This window comes from Salmo salar, unplaced genomic scaffold (genome assembly GCF_905237065.1).
Source record: "Salmo salar unplaced genomic scaffold, Ssal_v3.1, whole genome shotgun sequence".
Classification (NCBI taxonomy): domain Eukaryota; kingdom Metazoa; phylum Chordata; class Actinopteri; order Salmoniformes; family Salmonidae; genus Salmo; species Salmo salar.
The window spans coordinates 49,456-77,083 of record NW_025547988.1 but is presented as its reverse complement, the minus strand read 5'-3'; the positions used below and the strand labels follow the sequence as shown (position 1 = coordinate 77,083).

Here is a 27,628-nt window from a genome sequence, read left to right as displayed (position 1 = left end):
AGGGAGAGGTTTTCGTCCTGGCACCACACTGCCAGGTCTCTGACATCCTAGGCCTATCTCTCATCGTTGTCGGTGATCAGGCCTACCACCGTTATGTCGTTGTCAAACTTGATGATGGTGTTGAAGTCGTGTGTGGCCATGCAGTCGTGGGTGAACAGGGAGTACAGGAGGGGACTGAGCACGCACCCCTGAGGGGCCCCAGTGTTGAGGATCAACATGGCAGATGTGTTGTTACCTACCCTTACCACCTGGGGGCGGCCCGTCAGGAAGTCCAGGATCCAGTTGCAGAGGAAGGTGTTTAGTCCCAGGATCCTTAGCTTAGTGATGAGCTTTGATGGTATTATGGTATTGAACGCTGAGCTGTAGTCAATGAATAGCATTCTCACATAGGTGTTCCTTTTGTCCAGGTGGGAAAGGGCAGTGTGGAGTGTAATAGAGATGGCATCATCTGTGGATCTGTTGGGGCGGTATGCGAATTGGAGTGGGTCTAGGGTTTCCGGGGTAATGGTGTTGATGTGAGCCATGACCAGCCTTTCAAAGCATTTCAAGGCTACAGACTTGAGTGCTACGGGTCGGTAGTCATTTAGGCAGGTTACCTTAGTGTTCTTGGGCACAGGGACTATGGTGGTCTGCTTGAAACATGTTGGTATTACAGACTCAGTCAGGGACAGGTTAGAAATGTCATTGAAGACACAAGTTTGTCAGCGGATTCTCTGAGTACACGTCCTGCTAATCCGTCTGGCCCCGCAGCCTTGTGTATGTTGACCTGTTTAAAGGTCTTACTCACGTTGGCTACGGAGAGCGACAACACACAGTCGTCCGGAACAGCTGATGCTCTCTTGCATTTGTGAATGTTGACCTGTCTGAAGGTATGATAACATGTAATCTACAAGGGCTCATGACATGGTGGGAGCTATGGATATTGTCATTTAGAGCGTTTATTTGCAGAAAATGACAACTGGTCAAAATAACAAAAAAGATGCAGTGTTGTCAGACCTCGAATAAAGCAAAGAAAATAAGTTCATATTAATTTTTAAACAACACAATACTAATGTTTTAACTTAGGAAGAGAGAACCCTGATTTCCCTCATCAGCTTTCATGCGTCTTGGCATACTCTCCACCAGTCTTCGAAATTGACGTTGAGTATGCTGGTCCTGGCGTTTAAATTCAAGCAGCTCGGCTTTGTTTGATGTCTTGTGACCGTCCATCTTCATCTTGATCACATTCCAGAGGTTTTCAATGGGGTTCAGGTCTGGAGATTGGACTGGCCATGACAGGCTCTTGATCTGGTGGTCCTCCAGCTACAATGGGGTTCAGGTCTGGAGATTGGGCTGGCCATGACAGGGTCTTGACCTGGTGGTCCTCCAGCTACAATGGGGTTCAGGTCTGGAGATTGGGCTGGACATGACAGGGTCTTGATCTGGTGGTCCTCCAGCTACAATGGGGTTCAGGTCTGGAGATTGGGCTGACCATGACAGGGTCTTGATCTGGTGGTCCTCAGTTACAATGGGGTTCAGGTCTGGAGATTGGACTGGACATGACAGGGTCTTGATCTGGTGGTCCTCCAGCTACAATGGGGTTCAGGTCTAGAGATTGGGCTGGCCATGACAGGGTCTTGATCTGGTGGTCCTCCAGCTACAATGGGGTTCAGGTCTGGAGATTGGGCTGGCCATGACAGGGTCTTGATCTGGTGGTCCTCCAGCTACAATGGGGTTCAGGTCTGGAGATTGGGCTGGCCATGACAGGGTCTTGATCTGGTGGTCCTCCAGCTACAATGGGGTTCAGGTCTGGAGATTGGGCTGGACATGACAGGGTCTTGATCTGGTGGTCCTCCAGCTACAATGGGGTTCATGTCTGGAGATTGGGCTGACCATGACAGGGTCTTGATCTGGTGGTCCTCAGCTACAATGGGGTTCAGGTCTGGAGATTGGACTGGACATGACAGGGTCTTGATCTGGTGGTCCTCCAGCTACAATGGGGTTCAGGTCTGGAGATTGGGCTGGCCATGACAGGGTCTTGATCTGGTGGTCCTCCAGCTACAATGGGGTTCAGGTCTGGAGATTGGACTGGCCATGACAGGGTCTTGATCTGGTGGTCCTCCAGCTACAATGGGGTTCAGGTCTGGAGATTGGGCTGGCCATGACAGGGTCTTGATCTGGTGGTCCTCCAGCTACAATGGGGTTCAGGTCTGGAGATTGGACTGGCCATGACAGGGTCTTGATCTGGTGGTCCTCCAGCTACAATGGGGTTCAGGTCTGGAGATTGGGCTGGCCATGACAGGGTCTTGATCTGGTGGTCCTCCAGCTACAATGGGGTTCAGGTCTGGAGATTGGGCTGACCATGACAGGGTCTTGATCTGGTGGTCCTCAGCTACAATGGGGTTCAGGTCTGGAGATTGGACTGGACATGACAGGGTCTTGATCTGGTGGTCCTCCAGCTACAATGGGGTTCAGGTCTGGAGATTGGGCTGGCCATGACAGGGTCTTGATCTGGTGGTCCTCCAGCTACAATGGGGTTCAGGTCTGGAGATTGGACCGGCCATGACAGGGTCTTGATCTGGTGGTCCTCCAGCTACACCTTGATTGACCTGGCTGTGTGGCATGGAGCATTGTCCTGCTGGAAAAAAACTATCCTCAGAGTTGGGGAACATTGTCACTATCAGGTATGAAAGACCCAGATGCAGACCACGTCGTAATAAACACTAGTTTAATGATCCAATAGGGGCAGGCAATACACAGGTCAAGACTGGGTAATCAGAGGTGGGGCAACGGTACCGGACGACGGGCAGGTTTCAGGGTCAGGGTATGCAGAGGTCGGTAATCCAGAGGGGGGCAAAGGTACAGGTCTGCAGGCAGAGTGGTCAGGCAGGCGGGCTCAGAGTCAGGACAGGCAAGGGTCAAAACCAGGAAGGCGAGAAAAAGAGAGACTGGGAAAAGGAGCTGAAACACAAAATGGTGGTTGACTTGACAAACAAGACGAACTGGCAACAGACAAACAGAGAACACGTATAAATACACAGGGGATAATGGGGAAGATGGGCGGGGAGGGGGGTGGAAACAATCACAAAGACAGGTGAAACAGATCAGGGTGTGACAGTCAGAGCAGAAGGAAGCACGTTTTCTTCCAGAACAACCTTGTACGTGGCTTGATTCATGCATCCTTCACAAAGACAAATCTGCCCGATTCCAGCCTTGCTGAAACACCCCCCTGACCACCACCGATCCTCCACCAAATTTCACAGTGTGCGACCTGGAGAGGCCTACAAGCCACAATGTGTGCATTGATATGTAGGTTACGTGTGCCTTTTAAAAAAAAAAATATTGAGCCCATATACTAACCCTACCTACCCCTACACTAACCCTACCTACCCTACACTAACCCTACCTACCCCTACACTAACCCTACCTACCCCTACACTAACCTACCTCTACACTAACCCTACCTACCCCTACACTAACCTACCTCTACACTAACCCTACCTACCCCTACACTAACCTACCTCTACACTAACCCCACCTACCTTACACTAACCCTACCTACCCCTACACTAACCCTACCTACCCTACACTAACCCTACCTACCCTACACTAACCCTACCTACCCTACACTAACCCTACCTACCCCTACACTAACCTACCTCTACACTAACCCTACCTACCCCTACACTAACCTACCTCTACACTAACCCTACCTACCCCTACACTAACCTACCTCTACACTAACCCTACCTACCCCTACACTAACCTACCTCTCACACTAACCCTACCTACCCCTACACTAACCTACCTCTACACTAACCCTACCTACCCCTACACTAACCTACCTCTACACTAACCCTACCTACCCCTACACTAACCTACCTCTACACTAACCCTACCTGCCTTACACTAACCCTACCTACCCCTACACTAACCCTACCTACCCTACACTAACCCTGCCTACCCTACACTAACCCTACCTACCCCTGCACTAACCCTACCTGCCCCTACACTAACCCTATCTACCCTACACTAACCCTACCTACCCTACACTAACCCTACTAACCCTACCTAATCTACACTAACCCTACCTACCCCTACACTAACCCTACCTAATCTACACTAACCCTACCTACACTAATATATATAGAATAGCCAGGTTAAACAGCTAGAGAATAGCCTCTCTCTGCTCTGTTTCAGCATCTCTGTTAGAATATAAAGCCTTGTCTCCAGATCTCAGGATAGTGTCCTACCCTCATCACCAGGTTAAACAGCTAGAGAATAGACTCTCTCTGCTCTGTTTCAGCATCTCTGTTAGAATATAAAGCCTTGTCTCAGGATACTATCCTACCCTCATCACCAGGTTAAACAGCTAGAGAATAGCCTCTCTCTGCTGTGTTTCAGTATCTCTGTTCCAATACAGGCTCTACTGCTCTTGAGGGCCTTATTTAATAATTTACTTTAGACAATGCAACTCTCTCACTCTCTTTCTCTCTCTATCCCTCTGTCTGTCTTTCTCTCTCTCTGTCTCTCTGTCTCTTTCTCAGATCTCTCTCTTCCAGCCTCTCTGAGTGTCAGTCCTGACAGATCTCAGTTCTTTGAATATGAGTCTGTCTCTCTGAGCTGTGAGGTTCAGGGGAACTCTACTGGATGGAGAGTGGTGAGGAACACATCGAGAGGAATCCTTTCAGAGTGTAGTACTGACTGGGGAAAACAACAAGGGTCTTCATGCACCGTGTCACTAATACCATCAGACAGTGGAGTGTACTGGTGTCAGTCTGGGTCTGGAGAACACAGCAATGCTGTCAACATCACAGTACATGGTATGTCCACAAACACCATCTACTAACATTATAGTGTTTAGTGGTTCATCTGGTTTCAGATAGCTGATGTTATGTTTATATATGATGTTTATATATTATATACAGCTGGAGCTGTGATCCTGGAGAGACCTGTTTATATATGATGTTTATATATTATATACAGCTGGAGCTGTGATCCTGGAGAGACCTGTTTATATATGATGTTTATATATTATATACAGCTGGAGCTGTGATCCTGGAGAGACCTGTTTATATATGATGTTTATATATTATATACAGCTGGAGCTGTGATCCTGGAGAGACCTGTTTATATATGATGTTTATATATTATATACAGCTGGAGCTGTGATCCTGGAGAGACCTGTTTATATATGATGTTTATATATTATATACAGCTGCTGCTGTGATCCTGGAGAGACCTGTTTATATATGATGTTTATATATTATATACAGCTGGAGCTGTGATCCTGGAGAGACCTGTTTATATATGATGTTTATATATTATATACAGCTGGAGCTGTGATCCTGGAGAGACCTGTTTATATATGATGTTTATATATTATATACAGCTGGTGCTGTGATCCTGGAGAGCCCTGCCCTTCCTGTGACTGAGGGAGATTCTGTGACTCTGCGCTGCAGATATCAGGAAACTCCCTCTGACCTCACAGCTGTTTTCTACAAAGATGGATCCCTCATCAGGACTGAGACTACAGGAGAGATGACCATCCCTGCAGTATCCAAGTCAGATGAAGGACTCTACAAGTGTACCAACTCGAAAGGAGATTCACCAGAGAGCTGGATGACAGTGACATGTGAGGAGAGAGTTACCTTATTTATATAAGATACAACATTTAACCCTTTTCCATTTCAATATAGTATGATACACTGCACGACCACAAGCATGAGAACAAATCAGACAGAAGAAAAAAGCATGGAAAGATCGTACCTCATCAACTTACCTTGAACTCCTCAATTTCATCTTCCTAGAACAGTGAAGTGTGGAGGGCAAGGAGTGGATGGAGAGAGAAAGAGAGAGAGAGAGAGAGAAATAAAGAAAGATGGAAAGAGAGAACTAAAGAAAGATGGAGGGAGGGAGACAAGTTCAGACAGGATTGACCACCAAGATGAGCCAGTTTACCAGAGGCCGACCGAGAGAAAGAGAGAAGAGGGAAAGAGAGACACATTGATAAGAACACCAGACCCAGAAGTGAGGCTACACTGGTGACATGGCAACATGAAAATTCTAATGAACACTGTGTGGTTTCTCCAGAACACTGTGTGGTTTCTCCAGAACACTGTGTGGTTTCTCCAGAACACTGTGTGGTTTCTCCAGAACACTGTGTGGTTTCTCCAGAACACTGTGTGGTTTCTCCAGAACACTGTGTGGTTTCTCCAGAACACTGTGTGGTTTCTCCTGAACACTGTGTGGTTTCTCCTGAACACTGTGTGGTTTCTCCAGAACACTGTGTGGTTTCTCCAGAACACTGTGTGGTTTCTCCTGAACACTGTGTGGTTTCTCCAGAACACTGTGTGGTTTCTCCTGAACACTGTGTGGTTTCTCCAGAACACTGTGTGGTTTCTCCTGAACACTGTGTGGTTTCTCCAGAACACTGTGTGGTTTCACATGACCACTGTGTGGTTTCTCCAGAACACTGTGTGGTTTCTCCAGAACACTGTGTGGTTTCTCCAGAACACTGTGTGGTTTCTCCAGAACACTGTGTGGTTTCTCCTGAACACTGTGTGGTTTCTCCAGAACACTGTGTGGTTTCTCCAGAACACTGTGTGGTTTCACATGACCACTGTGTGGTTTCTCCAGAACACTGTGTGGTTTCTCCAGAACACTGTGTGGTTTCTCCTGAACACTGTGTGGTTTCTCCAGAACACTGTGTGGTTTCTCCAGAACACTGTGTGGTTTCTCCAGAACACTGTGTGGTTTCTCCTGAACACTGTGTGGTTTCTCCTGAACACTGTGTGGTTTCTCCAGAACACTGTGTGGTTTCTCCAGAACACTGTGTGGTTTCTCCAGAACACTGTGTGGTTTCTCCAGAACACTGTGTGGTTTCTCCAGAACACTGTGTGGTTTCTCCTGAACACTGTGTGGTTTCTCCTGAACACTGTGTGGTTTCTCCTGAACACTGTGTGGTTTCTCCAGAACACTGTGTGGTTTCTCCAGAACACTGTGTGGTTTCTCCAGATCACTGTGTGGTTTCTCCTGAACACTGTGTGGTTTCTCCAGAACACTGTGTGGTTTCTCCAGAACACTGTGTGGTTTCTCCTGAACACTGTGTGGTTTCTCCAGAACACTGTGTGGTTTCTCCAGAACACTGTGTGGTTTCACATGACCACTGTGTGGTTTCTCCTGAACACTGTGGGGTTTCTCAAAAAAGAAGAAGCTGGTAATATCAACAATCTACCTGTGGACAACCATGGACAATCTACAGTGATGTGATTGGTCCTGAAGGGGATGATGGTAGTATTCTACAGTGATGTGATTGGTCCTGAAGGGGATGGTGGTAGTATTCTACAGTGATGTGATTGGTCCTGAAGGGGATGGTGGTAGTATTCTACAGGATGTGATTGGTCCTGAAGGGAATGGTGGTAGTATTCTACAGTGATGTGATTGGTCCTGAAGGGGATGGTGATAGTATTCTACAGGATGTGATTGGTCCTGAAGGGGATGGTGGTAGTATTCTACAGTGATGTGATTGGTCCTGAAGGGGATGGTGGTAGTATTCTACAGTGATGTGATTGGTCCTGAAGGGGATGGTGGTAGTATTCTACAGTGATGTGATTGGTCCTGAAGGGGATGGTGATAGTATTCTACAGGATGTGATTGGTCCTGAAGGGGATGGTGGTAGTATTCTACAGTGATGTGATTGGTCCTGAAGGGGATGGTGGTAGTATTCTACAGTGATGTGATTGGTCCTGAAGGGGATGGTGGTAGTATTCTGGGTTTTCCGTGTTTCTCCTGATGTTTCCGGGTTCTGAACATGATTGCTGGGCCATGTTGACAGAGGACATACGACCCACGTGGGTCATCCGCAGCTTCTCAAAGTTCACCATCTACTTCATAGTTGTTCCCTGGGGAAAGACAAGAGAGGCTGTTAGTTAGAACAGATTGATTAACTTCTCAGGGCTACGTTAGTAGACCCACCCACGGTTCACACTATTCAACAACCAGTGAAATATCAGTGACAGATTTCAAAAAAGCTTCACGGGGAAATCACACTTTGCAATAATCTGAGTACGGCGCTCAGAAAAATACATCAGGCAATACAGATACCCGCCATTTTGGAGTCATCTAAAATCATAAATAGTATTAGAAATATTCACTTACCTTTGATGATCTTCATCAGAAGGCACTTCCAGGAATCCCAGGTCCACAACAAATGTTGTTTTGTTCGATAAAGTCCATAATTTATGTCTAAATACCTCCTTGTTGTTTTGCGTTCAGTAAGCTACTCCAAATGTAGGAAGTGCGCCAAAAATTTCACGATGAAAAGTCAAAAAAGTTATATTTACCTTCGTAGAAACATGTCAAACGTTGTATAGCATCAATCTTTAGGGCCTTTTTAACATAAATATTCAATAATCGTAACGGCTGTCTGTGGAAAGAGTAGACAGCGGAGTTAGTGTTCATCTTGAGTTTTAATAAACGTAAGAACACTATACAACAAAACAAGAAAACCAACAACCAAACAGTCCTGTCAGGTTCAAGACACTAAACAGAAACAATCCCCCACAAAACCCAAAGGAAAAACAGGCTCCTTATGTGTGACTCCCAATCAGCAACAACGAACTACAGCTGTGCCTGATTGGGAGCCACACACGGCCCAAAACAAAGAAATACAAAAACATAGAAAAATGAACATAGAACGCCCACCCAATGTAACACCCTGGCCTAACCAAAATAAAGAACAAAAAACCCTCTCTATGGCCAGGGCGTTACAATAATATTCCAACAGGATGATTCCAATGTCTTGAAAAACGTTATGGAACACAGCTACCTCATCATGTGAATGCGCGCCACTAAACTCATGTCATTTTCTGAGTCACCAACTTCCCGGCCTTCTTGCTTGCTCTCTGTTCACTGCAAAAGCCTGAAACAAGGTTCATCTAGTGGAAGCCTTAGGAAGTGCAAAAGTGAACCCTAAGTCACTGTGTGTTAGATAGGCAATGACTTGAAAAGACTACAAGCATCAGATTTCCCACTTCCTGGTTGGATTTTTCTCAGGTTTTTGCGTGCCATATGAGTTCTGTTTTACTCACAGACATCATTCAAACAGTTTTAGAAACGTCAGAGTGTTTTCTATCCAAATCTACAAATAATATGCTAATATTTGACTCTGGGCCCGAGTATTAGGCAGTTCACTCTGGGCACGCTTTTCATCCGAAATCGAAAATACTGCCCCCTGTACCTTATAAAGTTAATCAGTTAGATTCTAACTATTTACTGTGTTGTTTCCCCGTGTGTTTTAATCAGTTAGATTCTAACTATTTACTGTTTTCTCTTGTGTTTTTCAAGCTAACGGCTCCACCTCATCCTCCTCTCTCCTCCTCCCTCTGTCTTTGTCTGGGTTGATGGCTGCTCTCGCCATCTCTCTGATCATTCTACTGGTCCTGTTCTGCAAGAAGAGGAACAAACATGTAGCAGCTGAACCCAGAGATGTTACCTATGCTGACGTCAGAATCACACAGGACCCAGAACCCAGGAGGAGAGGTACACACACACACACACACACACACACACACACACACACACACACACACACACACACACACACACACACTTACACACACACACACACACACAGTTACACACACACACACACACACACACACACGTTACACACACACACACACACACACAGTTACACACACACACACACACACACACAGTTACACACACACACACACAGTTACACACACACACACACACACACACACACACACACACACACACACACACACACACACAGTTACACACACACACACACACACACACACACACACACACACACACACACACACACACACACACACACACACACACACAGTTACACACACACACACAGTTACACACACACACACACACACACACACACACAGTTACACACACACACACACACACAGTTACACACACACACAGTTACACACACACACACACAAATACACAGTTACACACGCACACGCACACTCACACACACAGTACAGTGTCTATATGTCTTTAACCCATTGTCTCGTCTCCTCCAGAGAAGTCTCCAGGAGCGGATCCAGTCTACTCTGCAGTGAAGACCTCCAACACCACAGGTACTGTAGTACTGTATAACACTATAACACCACAGGTACTGTAGTACTGAATAACACTATAACACCACAGGTACTGTAATACTGTATAACACTATAACACCACAGGTACTGTAGTACTGAATAACACTATAACACCACAGGTACTGTAGTACTGTATAACACTATAACACCTCAGGTACTGTAGTACTGTATAACACTATAACACCACAGGTACTGCATAACACTATAACACCACAGGTACTGTATAACACTATAACACCACAGGTACTGTAATACTGTATAACACTATAACACCACAGGTACTGTAATACTGTATAACACTATAACACCACAGGTACTGTAGTACTGTATAACACTATAACACCACAGGTACTGTAGTACTGTATAACACTATAACACCACAGGTACTGTAGTACTGTATAACACCACAGGTACTGTAGTACTGTATAACACTATAACACCACAGGTACTGTAATACTGTATAACACTATAACACCACAGGTACTGTAGTACTGTATAACACCACAGGTACTGTAGTACTGTATAACACTATAACACCACAGGTACTGTAATACTGTATAACACTAACACCACAGGTACTGTAGTACTGTATAACACCACAGGTACTGTAGTACTGTATAACACCACAGGTACTGTAGTACTGTATAACACCAAAGGTACTGTAATACTGTATAACACCACAGGTACTGTAATACTGTATAACACCACAGGTACTATAGTACTGTATAACACTATAACACCACAGGTACTGTAATACTGTATAACACTATAACACCACAGGTACTGTAATACTGTATAACACTATAACACCACAGGTACTGTAATACTGTATAACACTATAACACCACAGGTACTGTAATACTGTATAACACTATAACACCACAGGTACTGTAATACTGAATAACACTATAACACCACAGGTACTGTAATACTGTATAACACTATAACACCACAGGTACTGTAGTACTGTATAACACTATAACACCACAGGTACTGTAATACTGTATAACACTATAACACCACAGGTACTGTATTACTGTATGACACTATAACACCACAGGTACTGTAATACTGTATAACACTAACACCACAGGTACTGTAATACTGTATAACACCACAGGTACTGTAATACTGTATAACACTATAACACCACAGGTACTGTAATACTGTATAACACTATAACACCACAGGTACTGTAATACTGTATAACACTATAACACCACAGGTACTGTAATACTGAATAACACTATAACACCACAGGTACTGTAATACTGTATAACACTATAACACCACAGGTACTGTAGTACTGTATAACACTATAACACCACAGGTACTGTAATACTGTATAACACTATAACACCACAGGTACTGTAATACTGTATAACACTATAACACCACAGGTACTGTATTACTGTATGACACTATAACACCACAGGTACTGTAATACTGTATAACACTAACACCACAGGTACTGTAATACTGTATAACACTAACACCACAGGTACTGTAATACTGAATAACACAATAACACCACAGGTACTGTAGTACTGAATAACACTATAACACCACAGGTACTATAGTACTGTATAACACTATAACACCACAGGTACTGTAATACTGTATAACACTATAACACCACAGGTACTGAAATACTGAATAACACTATAACACCACAGGTACTGTAATACTGTATAACACTAACACCACAGGTACTGTAATACTGTATAACACTATAACGCCACAGGTACTGTAATACTGTATAACACCACAGGTACTATAGTACTGTATAACACTATAACACCACAGGTACTGTAATACTGTATAACACTATCACCGCAGGTACTGTAATACTGTATAACACTATCACCGCAGGTACTGTAATACTGTATAACACTATAACACCACAGGTACTGTAATACTGTATAACACTATAACACCACAGGTACTGTAATACTGTATAACACTAACACCACAGGTACTGTAATACTGTATGACACTATAACGCCACAGGTACTGTAGTACTGTATAACGCCTCAGGTACTGTAGTACTGTATAACACTATAACACCACAGGTACTGTAGTACTGTATAACACTATAACACCACAGGTACTGTAGTACTGTATAACACTATAACACCACAGGTACTGTAGTACTGTATAACACTATAACACCACAGGTACTGTAATACTGTATAACACTATAACACCACAGGTACTGTAGTACTGAATAACACTCAGACTATCCTCTCTCAGCTGGTCCAGTCTGTGTTAATATCCTCTCTCTCTCCTGTGTTTAGTTCCAGGTGGATCTGGTCCAGTCTGTGTTAATATCCTCTCTCTCTCCTGTGTTTAGTTCCAGGTGGATCTGGTCCAGTCTGTGTTAATATCCTCTCTCTCTCCTGTGTTTAGTTCCAGGTGGATCTGGTCCAGTCTGTGTTAATATCCTCTCTCTCTCCTGTGTTTAGTTCCAGGTGGATCTGGTCCAGTCTGTGTTAATATCCTCTCTCTCTCTGTGTTTAGTTCCAGGTGGATCTGGTCCAGTCTGTGTTAATATCCTCTCTCTCTCCCTGTGTTTAGTTCCAGGTGGATCTGGTCCAGTCTGTGTTAATATCCTCTCTCTCTCCTGTGTTTAGTTCCAGGTGGATCTGGTCCAGTCTGTGTTAATATCCTCTCTCTCTCCTGTGTTTAGTTCCAGGTGGATCTGGTCCAGTCTGTGTTAATATCCTCTCTCTCTCCTGTGTTTAGTTCCAGGTGGATCTGGTCCAGGTGATGTGACCTATGCTGACATCAACCACACAGAGAAGAGACAACACAACAGGAGGAGAGGTAGGAAGAAGGGAGAGACCAACAACACTCCCCTCATCTTTCTGAAGTAAATAATATGTTTTTACCGTGTTTTTAACAATAGTTGTAACCTGTTTATGTGTTTCTTTCAGAGAACGTCGTTCCAGACCCTGTCTACTCAGCAGTGAAGACAGACAGACAGAGATACAGGTCAGAAGGTCGTTCCAGACCCTGTCTACTTTTTTTCGTGTACCTCACTTTTTGTTCTGATTTACAAATGCAGCACTGTGTAGAGTTTAGATAAACATTGTACCATCTAAACCACTGTGTTTAGTGTAGATCAACATTGTACCATCTAAACCGCTGTGTTTTCTATAACCAAAAATATTGTTTCAGCTCTTTGCAAAGACGCAAAAACAAAACTTAAGAACGGGAAGCATAGAAATATCTCACAAAGAACAGATCTACCGCTACTTAGATTGGCTTTAAAGCAGTATGACAGATCTATAACAAATATCTATGTGGATTTTGTTGGGTTGCTCAAAAAGTTACATATTGCCATTTTAACAAATGTAATCTGTGTGTCCTTTAGGTAGAGCTGTGTCTGGATCCAGGGACGTAATGTACAGACTGAGGTAGGTCCAGATCACTGTATCACTAACCCTATGTTGTGCATGTTGTGTTATGAATGATGTAGGATGTTGTGTTTGTTATGAATGCTGTAGCTTGTTGTGTTTGTTATGAATGCTGTAGCTTGTTGTGTTATGAATGATGTAGCATGTTGTGTTATGAATGATGTAGTGTGTTGTTAAGTATGATGTATCATGTTGTGTTTGTTATGAATGATGTAGCATGTTGTGTTATGAATGATGTAACATGTTGTGTTATGAATGATGTAGCATGTTGTGTTTGATATGAATGATGTAGCATGTTGTGTTTGCTATGAATGATGTAGCATGTCGTGTTTGTTATGAATGATGTAGCATGTCGTGTTTGTTATGAATTATGTAGCATGTTTTGTTTGTTATGAGTGATGTAGCATGTTGTGTTTGTTATGAATGATGTAGCATGTTTTGTTTGTTATGAATGATGTAGCATGTTGTGTTTGTTATGAATGATGTAGCATGTTGTGTTTGTTATGAATGATGTAGCATGTTGTGTTATGAATGATGTAGCATGTTGTGTTAATTATAAATGATGTAGCATGTTGTGTTTATTATGAATGATGTAGCATGTTGTGTTTGTCATGAATGATGTAGCATGTTGTGTTTGTTATGAATGATGTAGCATGTTTTGTTTGTTATGAATGATGTAGCATGTTGTGTTTGCTATGAATGATGTAGCATGTCGTGTTTGTTATGAATGATGTAGCTTGTTGTGTTATGAATGATGTAGCATGTTGTGTTATGAATGATGTAGTGTGTTGTTAAGTATGATGTATCATGTTGTGTTTGTTATGAATGATGTAGCATGTTGTGTTATGAATGATGTAACATGTTGTGTTATGAATGATGTAGCATGTTGTGTTTGATATGAATGATGTAGCATGTTGTGTTTGCTATGAATGATGTAGCATGTCGTGTTTGTTATGAATGATGTAGCATGTCGTGTTTGTTATGAATTATGTAGCATGTTTTGTTTGTTATGAGTGATGTAGCATGTTGTGTTTGTTATGAATGATGTAGCATGTTTTGTTTGTTATGAATGATGTAGCATGTTGTGTTTGTTATGAATGATGTAGCATGTTGTGTTTGTTATGAATGATGTAGCATGTTGTGTTATGAATGATGTAGCATGTTGTGTTAATTATAAATGATGTAGCATGTTGTGTTTATTATGAATGATGTAGCATGTTGTGTTTGTCATGAATGATGTAGCATGTTGTGTTTGTTATGAATGATGTAGCATGTTTTGTTTGTTATGAATGATGTAGCATGTTGTGTTTGACATGAATGATGTAGCATGTTGTGTTTGTTATGAATGATGTAGCTTGTTGTGTTATGAATGATGTAGTGTGTTGTGTTTGTCATGAATGATGTAGCATGTTGTGTTTGTTATGAATGATGTAGCATGTTGTGTTTGTTATGATGTAGCATGTTGTGTTATGAATGATATAGCATGTTGTGTTTGTTATGATGTAGCATGTTGTGTTTGTTATGATGTAGCATGTTGTGTTATGAATGATGTAGCATGTTGTGTTTGTCATGAATGATGTAGCATGTTGTGTTTGTTATGAATGATGTAGCATGTTTTGTTTGTTATGAATGATGTAGCATGTTGTGTTTGACATGAATGATGTAGCATGTTGTGTTTGTTATGAATGATGTAGCATGTTGTGTATGTTATGATGTAGCATGTTGTGTTATGAATGATGTAGCATATTGTGTTTGTTATGAATTATGAAGCGTGTTGTGTTACGAATGATGTAGCATGTTGTGTTATGAATGATGTAACATGTTGTGTTATGAATGATGTAACATGTTGTGTTATGAATGATGTAGCATGTTGTGTTTGCTATGAATGATGTAGCATGTTGTGTTTGCTATGAATGATGTAGCATGTTGTGTTTGCTATGAATGATGTAGCATGTTGTGTTTGCTATGAATGATGTAGCATGTTGTGTTTGCTATGAATGATGTAGCATGTTGTGTTTGCTATGAATGATGTAGCATGTTGTGTTGTGCTATGAATGATGTAGCATGTTGTGGTTGTGCTATGAATGATGTTGCATGTCGTGGTTGTTATAAATGATGTAGCATGTTGTGTTTGTTATGAATGACGTAGCATGTTGTGTTTGTTATGAATGATGTAGCATGTTGTGTTTGTTATGAATGATGTAGCATGTTGTGTTTGTTATGAATGATGTAGCATGATGTGTTGTGAATGATGTAGCATGTTGTGTTATGAATGATGTAGCATGTTGTGTTATGAATGATGTAGCATGTTGTGTTTATTATAAATGATGTAGCATGTTGTGTTTATTATGAATGATGTAGCATGTTGTGTTTGATATGAATGATGTAGCATGTTGTGTTTGCTATGAATGATGTAGCATGTTGTGTTTGCTATGAATGTTGTAGCATGTTGTGTTTGCTATGAATGATGTAGCATGTTGTGTTTGCTATGAATGATGTAGCATGTTGTGTTTGCTATGAATGATGTAGCATGTTGTGTTTGCTATGAATGATGTAGCATGTTGTGTTTGCTATGAATGATGTAGCTTGTTGTGTTTTTTGACGTAGCATGCTCTGTTTGTTATGAATGATGTAGCATGTTGTGTTATGAATGATGTACCATGTTGTGTTATGAATGATGTAGCATGTTGTGTTAATTATAAATTATGTAGCATGTTGTGTTTATTAAGAATGATGTAGGATGTTGTGTTATGAAATGTAGCATGTTGTGTTTGTCATGAATGATGTAGCATGTTGTGTTTGTTATGAATGATGTAGCATGTTGTGTTTGATATCAATGATGTAGCATGTTGTGTTTGCTATGAATGATGTAGCGTGTTGTGTTTGTTATGAATGATGTAGCTTGTTGTGTTTTTTGACGTAGCATGCTCTGTTTGTTATGAATGATGTAACTTTTTATGTTAAAATTATGTAGCATGTTGTGTTGTGAATGATGTAGCATGTTGTGTTGTGAATGATGTAGCATGTTGTGTTATGAATGATGTAGCATGTTGTCTTTATAATGAATGATGTAACATTTTATGTTAAAATGATGTAGCATGTTGTGTTATGAATGATGTAGCGTGTTGTGAATGATGTAGCATGTTGTGTTATGAATGATGTAGCATGTTGTGTTATGAATGATGTAGCATGTTGTGTTATGAATGATGTAGCGTGTTGTGTTATGAATGATGTAGCATGTTGTGTTTGTTATGAATGATGTAGCATGTTGTGTTATGAATGATGTAGCATGTTGTGTTATGAATGATGTAGCATATTGTGTTTGTTAAGAATGATGTAGCATGTTGTGTTTGTTATGAATATGTAGCATGTTGTGTTTATTATGAATGATGTAGCATGTTTGTTATGAATGATGTAGCATGTTGTGTTTTATGATGTAGCATGTTCTGTTTGTTATGAATGATGTAGCATGTTGTGTTATGAATGATGTAGCATGTTTTGTTTGTTATGAATGATGTAGCATGTTGTGTTGTGTTATGAATGATGTAGCATGTTGTGTTATGAATGATGTAGCATGTTGTGTTATGAATGATGTAGCATGTTGTGTTATGAATGATGTAGCATGTTGTGTTATGAATTATGTAGCATGTTGTCTTTGTTATGAATGATGTAACATTTTATGTTAAAATTGATGTAGCATGTTGTGTTATGAGTGATGTAGCATGTTTTGTTTGTTATGAATGATGTAGCATGTTGTGTTTGCTATGAATGATGTAGCATGTTGTGTTTGCTATGAATGATGTAGCATGTTGTGTTATGAATGATGTAGCATGTTGTGTTATGAATGATGTAGCATGTTGTGTTATGAATGATGTAGCATGTTGTGTTGTGAATGATGTAGCATGTTGTGTTGTGAATTATGTTATTTTTACAGGGACAGTGCACATTAATCAATGTTTCAGTAAATGTGTCGGTTTTAGCCAGCCGGCTAATTTTCAACCGCAGTCCCTGGTTGTTAAAAACAATTACAATACAGTCAATCAATGAGCAGCACATGCCTCTGAGCCCAATAAACCAGTGGAGGGGTTTTGTGTCAGCACCCTGACAGAGTCAATAAAGTAGGAATTGAAGGCTATTGCTATTTCGACTGCATCCTGTGTTAGATTGTTATTCACCATGATTTCTAGTCTTTTGCAGTGTTACTATAGTCTTTCCCTGTTAACTTTTTTAGATTCTTCCAGATAAATTTAGAATTTCCCTTTGATTCACCAGTTATGTTAATAAAAAAGTTTGCCTTGGCCTGTCTGATTTTCTTTCATCACCTTATTTCTCAACATGGTAAACCTACGTCTGTCATGCTCTAATTTGGATTTTAGGTAGCATGTTGTGATGTGAATGATGAAGCATATTATGTTATGAATGATGTTGCATTTGTTATGAATGATTTTGCATTTGTTATGAATGATGTAGCATTTGTTATGAATGATGTAGCATGTTGTGTTTGTTATGAATGATGTAGCATTTTGTGTTACGAATGATGTAGCATTTTGTGTTATGAATGATGTAGCATGTTTGCTATGAATGATGAAGCATATTATTTTAAATTTTAGTCATTTAGCAGACGCTCTTATCCAGAGCGACTTACAGTAGTGAATGCATACATTTATTAAAACTTTTTTGTACTGGTCCCCCGTGGGAATCAAACCCACAACCCTGGCGTTGCAAACACCATGCTCTACCAACTGAGCCACACGGGACATTATATTATGTTATGAATGATGTAGCATGTTGTGTTTGTTATGAATGATGTAGCATGTTGTGTTTGTTATGAATGATGTAGCATGTTGTGTTATGAATGATGTAGCATGTTGTGTTATGAATGATGTAGCATGTTGTGTTATAAATGATGTAGCATGTTGTGTTATGAATGATGTAGCTTGTTGTGAAATGTAGCATGTCGTGTTATGAATGATGTAACATGTTGTGAAATGTAGCATGTCGTGTTATGAATGATGTAACATGTTGTGTTTGTTAAGAATGATGTAGCATGTTGTGTTTGTTCGAATCAAATTTTATTGGTCAGATTCACATGGTTAGCAGATGTTAATGCGAGTGTAGCGAAATGCTTGGGCTTCTAGTTCCGACTGTGCAGCAATATCTAACAAGTAATCTAACAATTTCACAACTACCTTATAAACACAAGTGTAAAGGAATGAATATGTACATGTAAATATATGGAAGAGCGATGGCCATGCGGCATAGGCAAGATGCAGTAGATGTTATATAGTACAGTATATACATATGAGATGAGTAATGTAGGGTAAGTAAACATTATATAAAGTGGCATTGTTTAAATTGACTAGTGATACATTTATTATATCCAATTTTTAAAGTAGCTAGAGATTTGAGTCAGTATGTTGGCAGCAGCCACTCAATGTTAGTGATGGCTGTTTAACAGTCTGATGGCCTTGAGATAGAAGCTGTTTTTCAGTCTCTCGGTCCCAGCTTTGATGCACCTGTACTGACCTCGCCTTCTGGATGATAGCGGGGTGAACAGGCAGTGGCTCGGGTGGTTGTTGTCCTTGATGATCTTTTTGGCCTTCCTGTGACATCGGGTGCTATAGGTGTCCTGGAGGGCAGGTAGTTTGCTCCCGGTGATGCGTTGTGCAGACCTCACTACCCTCTGGAGAGCCTTACGGTTGTGGGCGGAGCAGCTGCCATACCAGGCGGTGATACAGCCCGACAGGATGCTCTCAATTGTGCATCTGTAAAAGTTTGAGGGTTTTAGGTGACAAGCCAAATTTCTTCAGCCTCCTGGGGTTGAAGAGGCGCTGTTGCACCTTCTTCACCACGCTGTGTGTGTCGGTGGACCATTTCAGTTTGTCCGTGATGTGTACGCCGAGGAACTTAAAAGTTTCCACCTTCTCCACTACTGTCCCGTCAATGTAGATGGGGGGCTGCTCCCTCTGCTGTTTCCTGAAGTCCACGATCATCTCCTTTGTTTTGTTGACATTGAGTGTGAGGTTATTTTCCTGAAACCACACTCTGAGGGCCCTTACCTCCTCCCTGTAGGCCGTCTCGTCATTGTTGGTCATCAAGCCTACCACTGTAGTGTCGTCTGCAAACTTGATGATTGAGATGGAGGCGTGCACGGCCACACAGTCATGGGTGAACAGGGAGTACAGGAGAGGGGCCCCAGTGTTGAGGATCAGCGGGGTGGAGATGTTTCCTGCCCTCACCACGTGGGGGCGGCCCGTCAGAAAGTCCAGGACCCAGTTGCACAGGGTGGGGTCGAGACCCAGGGTCGAGTTTGGAGGGTACTACGGTGTTAAATGCTGAGCTGTAATTGATGAACAGCATTCTTACATAGGTATTCCTCTTGTCCAGATGGGTTTGTGGAGTGTGGTTGGGATTGCGTCTTCTGTGGACCTATTGGGGAGGTAAGCAAACTGGAGTTGGTCTAGGGTGTCAGGTAGGGTGGAGGTGATATGATCCTTGACTAGTCTCTCAAAGCACTTCATGAAGACGGAAGTGAGTGCTTCGGGGCGATAGTCATTTAGCTCAGTTACCTTAGCTTTCTTGGGAACAGGAACAATGGTGGCCCTCTTGAAGCATGTGGGAACAGCAGAATGGGATAGGGATTGATTGAATATGTCCGTAAACACACCAGCCAGCTGGTCTGCGCATGCTCTGAGGACGCGGCTAGGGTTAACACTTTTAAATGTTTAACTCACGTTGTCCGCGGTAAAGGAGATCCTGCAGGTTATGGTAGATGGCCGTGTCAGGTTGAGGACTGTATTGTCCTCAAAGCGAGTAAAGAAGTTGTTTAATTTGTCTGTGAGCAAGACGTCGGTGTCCGCGATGGGGCTGGTTTTCTTTTGTAATCCATGATTGACTGTAGCCACATACGTCTTGTGTATGATCCGTTGAATTGCGACTCTACTTTGTCTCTATACTGACGCTTAGCTTGTTTGATTGCTTGCGGAGGGAATACACTGTTTGTATTCTGTCATGTTTCCGGTCGCCTTGCACTGATTAAAAGTAGTTGTTTGTGCTTTCAGTTTTGCGCGAATGCTGACATCAATCCACGGTTTCTGGTTGGGGAAGGTTTTAATAGTCACCGTGGGTACAACATCACCGATGCAGTTGCCAATAAACTCGCTCACCGAATCAGCGTATACATCAATGTTGTTGTCTGAGGCTATCCGGAACATCAACGTTACAAGAACAGAGAACTGTTTGGCATCTGTGTTGGCTCTAAGATAATTTACCACTGTAACTAAGACTGTCTCTGTGCTGGCTCTAAGATAAGTTACTACTTTAACTACGACTGTCTCTGTGATGGCTCTAAGATAAGTTACCACTTCAACTAAGACTGTCTCTGTGATGGCTCTAAGATCAGTTACCACTTCAACTAAGTCTGTCTCTGTGATGGCTCTAAGATCAGTTACCACTTTAACTAAGACTGTCTCTGTGTTGGCTCTAAGATCAGTTACCACTTTAACTAAGACTGTCTCTGTGATGGCTCTAAGATCAGTTACCACTTTAACTAAGACTGTCTCTGTGATGGCTCTAAGATCAGTTACCACTTTAACTATGGTTGTCTCTGTGCTTTGGTGGGCACAAAAAACAGATTGGAATGGAAGGGTAAAATTGTGATATCATTTTCCTGACCATGCCTGTGTCAACCAGGGAAAATAAATCCATATTGCCTTTGCATATAGTACACATAGTACACATCATCAGACTTCTCATCAGGTCTTGACTGATACCCAGTCTAATGTTGGTTATCTTATCTCTGAAATATGCTGTAAACTCATCACATTTAGATGTGGAGGAAAGTTCACATAGGATTTATCAGGCCATCAATGGTGGAGAAGAGCATTCTCTAATTATTCTGATTAATAGTGATCAAGTTAGTAAAATGAGCCCATCTGGCATTTCTAATGGCCTTGTTAAATATGATGCTCTCTCATTTCTAATGGCCTTGTTATATATGATGCTCTCTCATTTCTAACGGCCTTGTTATATATGATGCTCTCTCATTTCTAATGGCCTTGTTATATATGATGCTCTCTCATTTCTAATGGCCTTGTTATATATGAAGCTCTCTCATTTCTAATGGCCTTGTTATATATGATGCTCTCTCATTTCTAATGGCCTTGTTATATATGATGCTCTCTCATTTCTAATGGCCTTGTTATATATGATGCTCTCTCATTTCTAATGGCCTTGTTATATATGATGCTCTCTCATTTCTAATGGCCTTGTTATATATGATGCTCTCTCATTTCTAATGGCCTTGTTATATATGATGCTCTCTCATTTCTAATGGCCTTGTTATATATGATGCTCTCTCATTTCTAATGGCCTTGTTAAATATGATGCTCTCTCATTTCTAATGGCCTTGTTATATATGATGCTCTCTCATTTCTAATGGCCTTGTTATATATGATGCTCTCTCATTTCTAATGGCCTTGTTATATATGATGCTCTCTCATTTCTAATGGCCTTGTTATATATGATGCTCTCTCATTTCTAATGGCCTTGTTATATATGATGCTCTCTCATTTCTAATGGCCTTGTTATATATGATGCTCTCTCATTTCTAATGGCCTTGTTATATATGATGCTCTCTCATTTCTAATGGCCTTGTTATATATGATGCTCTCTCATTTCTAATGGCCTTGTTATATATGATGCTCTCTCAGAATATCATAATGGACCTGCAACTTTGACTTCATCCAAATCCACTCTGCCTTTCTGCAATTTCTCTTTAATGTATTAGTTTCCTCAGTCATCCAAGGGCCTCTCCATTTGGATGTGTTCTTTCTCAACTTTACTGGAGCTATGCACCAATGTTTGCCCTTAATTTACAATGTTTTTATTTAATTAACGTTTGGACTGGCAACAAGGTAGTAAAAATCCCCAGTGGTGATCAGATAAAGCAACATCAACAATAGAGGATATGTCAATAGAAAGCCCCTTGGTAATAACCAGGTCCAGAGTATGGCTGTGGTTACGGGTGGGCCCAGTAGAAAGCCCCTTGGTAATAACCAGGTCTATAGTATGGCTGTGGTTATGGGTGGGCCCAGTAGAAAGCCCCTTGGTAATAACCAGGTCCAGAGTATGGCTGTGGTAATGGGTGGGCCCAGTAGAAAGCCCCTTGGTAATAACCAGGTCCAGAGTATGGCTGTGGTTACGGGTGGGTCCAGTAGAAAGCCCCTTGGTAATAACCAGGTCCAGAGTATGGCTGTGGTTATGGGTGGGCCCAGTAGAAAGCCCCTTGGTAATAACCAGGTCCAGAGTATGGCTGTGGTTATGGGTGGGCCCAGCAGAAAGCCCCTTGGTAATAACCTGGTCCAGAGTATGGCTGTGGTTATGGGTGGGCCCAGTAGAAAGCCCCTTGGTAATAACCAGGTCCAGAGCATGGCTGTGGTTATGGGTGGGCCCAGTAGAAAGCCCCTTGGTTATAACCAGGTCCAGAGTATGGCTGTGGTAATGGGTGGGCCCAGTAGAAAGCCCCTTGGTAATAACCAGGTCCAGAGTATGGCTGTGGTTATGGGTGGTTCCAGTAGAAAGCCCCTTGGTAATAACCTGGTCCAGAGTATGGCTGTGGTTATGGGTGGGCCCAGTAGAAAGCCCCTTGGTAATAACCAGGTCCAGAGTATGGCTGTGGTAATGGGTGGGCCCAGTAGAAAGCCCCTTGGTAATAACCAGGTCCAGAGTATGGCTGTGGTTATGGGTGGTTCCAGTAGAAAGCCCCTTGGTAATAACCTGGTCCAGAGTATGGCTGTGGTTATGGGTGGGCCCAGTAGAAAGCCCCATGGTAATAACCAGGTCCAGAGTATGGCTGTGGTTATGGGTGGGCCCAGTAGAAAGTCCCTTGGTAATAACCTGGTCCAGAGTATGGCTGTGGTTATGGGTGGGCCCAGTAGAAAGCCCCTTGGTAATAACCAGGTCCAGAGTATGGCTGTGGTTATGGGTGGGCCCAGTAGAAAGCCCCTTGGTAATAACCAGGTCCAGAGCATGGCTGTGGTTATGGGTGGGCCCAGTAGAAAGCCCCTTGGTAATAACCAGGTCCAGAGTATGGCTGTGGTTATGGGTGGGCCCAGTAGAAAGCCCCTTGGTAATAACCTGGTCCAGAGTATGGCTGTGGTTATGGGTGGGCCCAGTAGAAAGCCCCTTGGTAATAACCAGGTCCAGAGTATGGCTGTGGTTATGGGTGGGCCCAGTAGAAAGCCCCTTGGTAATAACCAGGTCCAGAGCATGGCTGTGGTTATGGGTGGGCCCAGTAGAAAGCCCCTTGGTAATAACCAGGTCCAGAGTATGGCTGTGGTTATGGGTGGGTCCAGTAGAAAGCCAAATAACTGGTTCCATTTAAACAGTATAACATGATGCTCTGGTCTGGTGGCTGACATTTAAACAGTATAACATGATGCTCAAAAGACCCAAAGTCACCAAGCCAAATGTTTTAGGAAACTAGGCGAACAACTGAAAGCATTAGTAAAAATAGAGGCTGTCTCCACCCCACCACATATAGATACTTATCAGAGCAGGAGATCTGTGTCTGTTTGAGGTTATAGCTGTGTATATATATAGACTTTTCAGATCAGTAGGTCTGTGTCTGTTTGAGGTTATAGCTGTATGTGAACAACATCACCCATTGTTAAACACCTCTGTCCCTCTGTCACACATTTCACATGTATTTTTATGTGTTTTTGTCATTTAGCGACTTACACTAGTGAGTCATTTAGCAGACGCTCTTGTCCAGAGCGACTTACGGAAGTGAGCAGATATATTTTTGTACTTTTCTAAGCACCAGTCTCTACCAACTTAGCCACACAGGACACACATGCAGAGAAACAAAAACACACACACACACACACACACACACACAGACACACACACACACACACACACACACACACACAAACGCACAAACATGCACACACACAGAGACCCACACACACACACACACACAAACAGGCCCAGCCATGTACCTCTCTCTTCTTCCCTTTGCTAACTGTTGCAGCAGGTCTATTTTAGTCTGAATGCGAACAGACAGTTGAAGTCGGAAGTTTACATACACTCAGGTTGGAGTCATTAAAACTCGTTTTTCAACCACGCCACACATTTCTTGTTAACAAACTATAGTTTTGACAAGTCAGTTAGGACATCTATTTTGTGCATGACACAAGTAATTTTTCCAACAATTGTTTACAGACAGATTATTTCACTTATAATTCACTATCAAAATTCCAGTGGGTCAGAAGTTTTCATACACTATTGGAGGTGTACCTGTGGATGTATTTCAAGGCCTACCTTCAAACCCAGTGCCACTTTGCTTGACATCATGAGAAAATAAAAATAAATCAGCCAAGACCTCAGAAAAAAAATTGAAGACCTCCACAAGTCTAGTTCATCCTTGGGAGCTTTTTCCAAATGCCTGAAGGTACCACGTTTATCTGTACAAACAATAGTACAAAAGTATAAACACAATGGGACCACGAAGCCATCATACCGCTCTGGATGGAGACACATTCTGTCTCCTAGAGATGAATGTACTTTGGTGTGAAAAGTGCAAATCAATCCCAAAACAACAGCAAAGGACCTTGTGAAGTTGCTGGAGGAAACAGGTACAAAAGTATCTATATCCACAGTAAAACGAGTCCTATATCGACATAACCTGAAAGGACGCTAAGCAAGGAAGAAGCCACTGCTCCAAAACTGCCTGTCACGTCCTGACCAGTGAAAGGTTATTTGGCATTGGAGTTTGGTCAGGGCGTGGCAGGGGTGTTTGTTTTGGTGATTTTGGTTTAGGTTCTATGTTTTCTATTTCTATGTTTAAATCTAGTTTTCTATTTCTATGTTGGGAGTTTTGGTAGGACCTCCAATTAGAGGCAGCTGGTTGTCGTTGTCTCTAATTGGAGGCCATATTTAGTTGAGGTTTGTTTCCCTTGTGTTTGTGGCTGGTTGTTTTCTGTATAGCCTGGGAGCCTTATGGAACTGTTATCATCATTTGTTTATTTTGTTTAAGTGTTTTCTTTAAATAAATTAAGAAGATGAGCACTTTACCCGCTGCGCCTTGGTCTGTCCATTACGATGCATATGACACCGCCATAAAAAAGCCAGACTACGGTTTGCAACTGCACATGGGCGAAAAAGATCGTACTTTTTGGAGAAATGTCCTCTGGTCTGATGAAACAAAAATAGAACTGTTTGCCCATAATGACCATTGTTATGTCTGGAGGAAAAGGGGGAGGCTTGCAAGCCAAAGAACACTATCCCAACCGTGAAGCACAGGGGTGGCAGCATCATGTTGTGAGTGTGCTTTGCTGCAGGAGTGACTGGTGCACTTCACATAATTTTCCATCCTCATGATGTCATCTATTATGTGAAAAAGCAACATCTCAAGACATCAGTCAGGAAGTTAAAGCTTGGTCGCAAATGGGTCTTCCAAATGGACAATGACCCCAAGCATACATCCAAAGTTGTGGCAAAATGGCTTAAGGACAACAAAGTCAAGGTATTGGAGTGGCCATCACAAAGCCCTGCCATCAATCCTACAGAAAATGTGTAGGCAGAACTGAAAACGTGTGTGCGAGCAAGGAGGCCTACAAACCTGATTCAGTTACAGCAGTTCTGTCAGTAGGAATGGGCCAAAATTCACCTAACTTATTGTGGGAAGCTTGTGGAAGGCTACCTGAAACGTTTGACCCAAGTTAAACAATTTAAAGGCAATGCTACCAAATACTAATTGAGAGTATGTAAACTTCTGACCCACTGGGAATGTAATGAAAGAAATAAATGCTGAAGTAAATCATTCTCTCAACTATTATTGTGACATTTCACATTCTTAAAATAAAGTGGTGATCCTAACTGACCTAAGACAGGGAATTTTTACTAGGATTAAATGTCAGGAATTGTGAATCTGAGTTTAAATGATTTTGGCCACTTCAACTGTACGTATTCTGTATGATGTACATTCAGAGTTCTAAACACTTAAAACACCAGTCAAACACCTGGTTGAATCAGTCATTATAATTGGACTGTATGTAGGGGTGAATAAATGTATCTAACTACACATTAAACCCTGAGACCTGTTGGGGTGTATCAATGTATCTAACTACACATTAAACACTGAGACCTGTTGGGGTGTATAAAGGTATCTAACTACACATTAAACACTGAGACCTGTTGGGGTGTATAACTGTTCCTGTGGTGTTGGAGGTCTTCACTGCAGTAGACTGGATCAGCTCCTCTGTCCCTCACTCATCTCTCTCTCCTCTCTCTTTACCTAGTGACCCTGTTCATCAGAACGTCATGGTGGGTGGAAAAAGATGCTCTCTTCAGCAGCGGTGAATAACCACAACCCTGTCAGTCCATCTCTTTACTTCTCATTTCTCTTTTCTTCTCTCTCCCCCCTTCCGTTTTCACACCAACACACTTATCTTTAGACGCTGCGGCCTTGACCTCTGTCAACAGCATCGGCAACAGAGAGATGTGAAGTTTCCACAACAGAGTTAGAGTCAGTTTATCATGTACTTCTCTTTAGACGCTGCAGCCTTGACCTCCATCAACAGAGTTAGAGTCAGTTTATCATGAGAACATACAGACACCACTGACTGGAAGCAGCTGACAGTATCAGTTGTAAAGGCTTCATTACTACTAACAGAAAGAAGTTGTAGTGTTATGTCCATGATGAATGATGTAAAGGCTTCAATGTGCTTTTATATTGAGCTGCTCTGTTAAATTCGGTTTGTTGATGTGAGATTGTAAATTGTATTTCTCTATAATGTCATTGTGTGTGTTTACCTTGAGCAACACCGTTGTATGGTTACCAACTTGTCAAATAAAGCTTCCTAAAATGTGTTAGAAAATGTGTCAGTGTCACGTCCTGACCATAGTAAGATGTTATTTTCTATGGTAGAGTAGGTCAGGGCGTGACAGGGGGTGTTTTGTGTTTTTCTAAGTTTTGTATTTCTATGTTTAAGTTCTAGTTTTCTATTTCTGTTGTTTTGTTTGGGATGATCTCCAATTAGAGGCAGCTGGTCCTCGTTGTCTCTAATTGGA

At 42.1% G+C, this 27,628-nt stretch overlaps 1 protein-coding gene across 2 annotated transcripts in view; it reads left to right on the top strand.

The window, feature by feature from the left end:
* The window catches only part of LOC106583577 (low affinity immunoglobulin gamma Fc region receptor III), a 39,510-nt gene extending 12,083 nt beyond the window's left edge, over window positions 1-27,427 (top strand). Inside the window, exons 3-10 of one of the 2 annotated variants that reach the window (XM_045711787.1) lie at window positions 4,527-4,802; window positions 5,372-5,614; window positions 9,328-9,522; window positions 10,056-10,112; window positions 12,879-12,959; window positions 13,070-13,127; window positions 13,510-13,552; window positions 27,111-27,427. In XM_045711787.1, coding sequence (XP_045567743.1) covers window positions 4,527-4,802; window positions 5,372-5,614; window positions 9,328-9,522; window positions 10,056-10,112; window positions 12,879-12,959; window positions 13,070-13,127; window positions 13,510-13,513 — 914 coding nt within the window. In that variant the 3' untranslated portion in view covers window positions 13,514-13,552; window positions 27,111-27,427. Of the gene's footprint in view, window positions 1-4,526; window positions 4,803-5,371; window positions 5,615-9,327; window positions 9,523-10,055; window positions 10,113-12,878; window positions 12,960-13,069; window positions 13,128-13,509; window positions 13,553-26,856 lie in introns of both variants that reach the window. The other variant, XM_045711786.1, reaches the window with a different exon arrangement.
* Window positions 27,428-27,628: the final 201 nt, after the last annotated feature.